Raw genomic sequence first — 685 nt, 5'->3', positions numbered from 1 at the left:
CGAACGTATCCCGGCTCCACCGCTGCAAGTTAGTCGCCAGGTCCCGCAACTTGTGGCGTAGCGCTGCCACAGATGTGCACGGAGGGCCAACCCCCCATCCCGAAACTACTGTATCAAGGAAAGTCTCGTGCGCCTCCCACATGAGCTCGTACCTGAACGGTTTCTGAGTCCGCTCGTTGTTTTGTGATGGGATTTTATAAATGTTATCTCCATTTTCAAACGGTGCATACATTCATCCAAATTCAAATGGCCGACTAGCCAAACTATGGCAAACAGGGGCTTCGTGGGCCGAATCTGCGCGATCGGCCTGGCCCGCTACAAGCCCCAAACGCGCATCTCTCCTAGCCCCTCCCTGCCGCTCTACCACCACCGAGCCGCCGTAGAACGCAGTACCTTACCCCCCACCACCCGCGCCCGCGTCGCCGCCGGCGCCGTCGCCCGTCCGTCCTCGTCGGGGCATCGCCGTCCCCGCCCCGTTCGTCCGCAGCGTCTGGCCGCCGAGGCTTGAGGTACACCTTGTTCCCCTGTTTCTTTCCATTCAGCCCAGCGATTAGTCAAATCACCTTCAGAGCTCGTCGGCGCGCAGGTCCCGCCGGCCACCGCCACCATGTGCGGCATCCTCGCCGTCCTCGGCGTCGGCGACGTCTCCCTCGCCAAGCGCTCCCGCATCATCGAGCTCTCCCGC

General features: G+C 62.3%; 1 protein-coding gene across 1 annotated transcript in view; it reads left to right on the top strand.

The window, feature by feature from the left end:
• The first annotated feature begins 350 nt into the window (after positions 1-350).
• LOC119293813 (asparagine synthetase [glutamine-hydrolyzing] 2-like) overlaps positions 351-685 on the top strand; it is a 6,421-nt gene continuing 6,086 nt past the window's right edge. Inside the window, exons 1-2 of the mRNA XM_037572167.1 lie at positions 351-509; positions 587-685. Coding sequence (XP_037428064.1) covers positions 608-685 — 78 coding nt within the window. The 5' untranslated portion in view covers positions 351-509; positions 587-607. The remainder of the gene's footprint in view (positions 510-586) is intronic.

Source organism: Triticum dicoccoides, chromosome 1A (assembly GCF_002162155.2).
Source record: "Triticum dicoccoides isolate Atlit2015 ecotype Zavitan chromosome 1A, WEW_v2.0, whole genome shotgun sequence".
Lineage (NCBI taxonomy): Eukaryota > Viridiplantae > Streptophyta > Magnoliopsida > Poales > Poaceae > Triticum > Triticum dicoccoides.
This window is presented reverse-complemented; position numbering and strand designations above follow the sequence as displayed.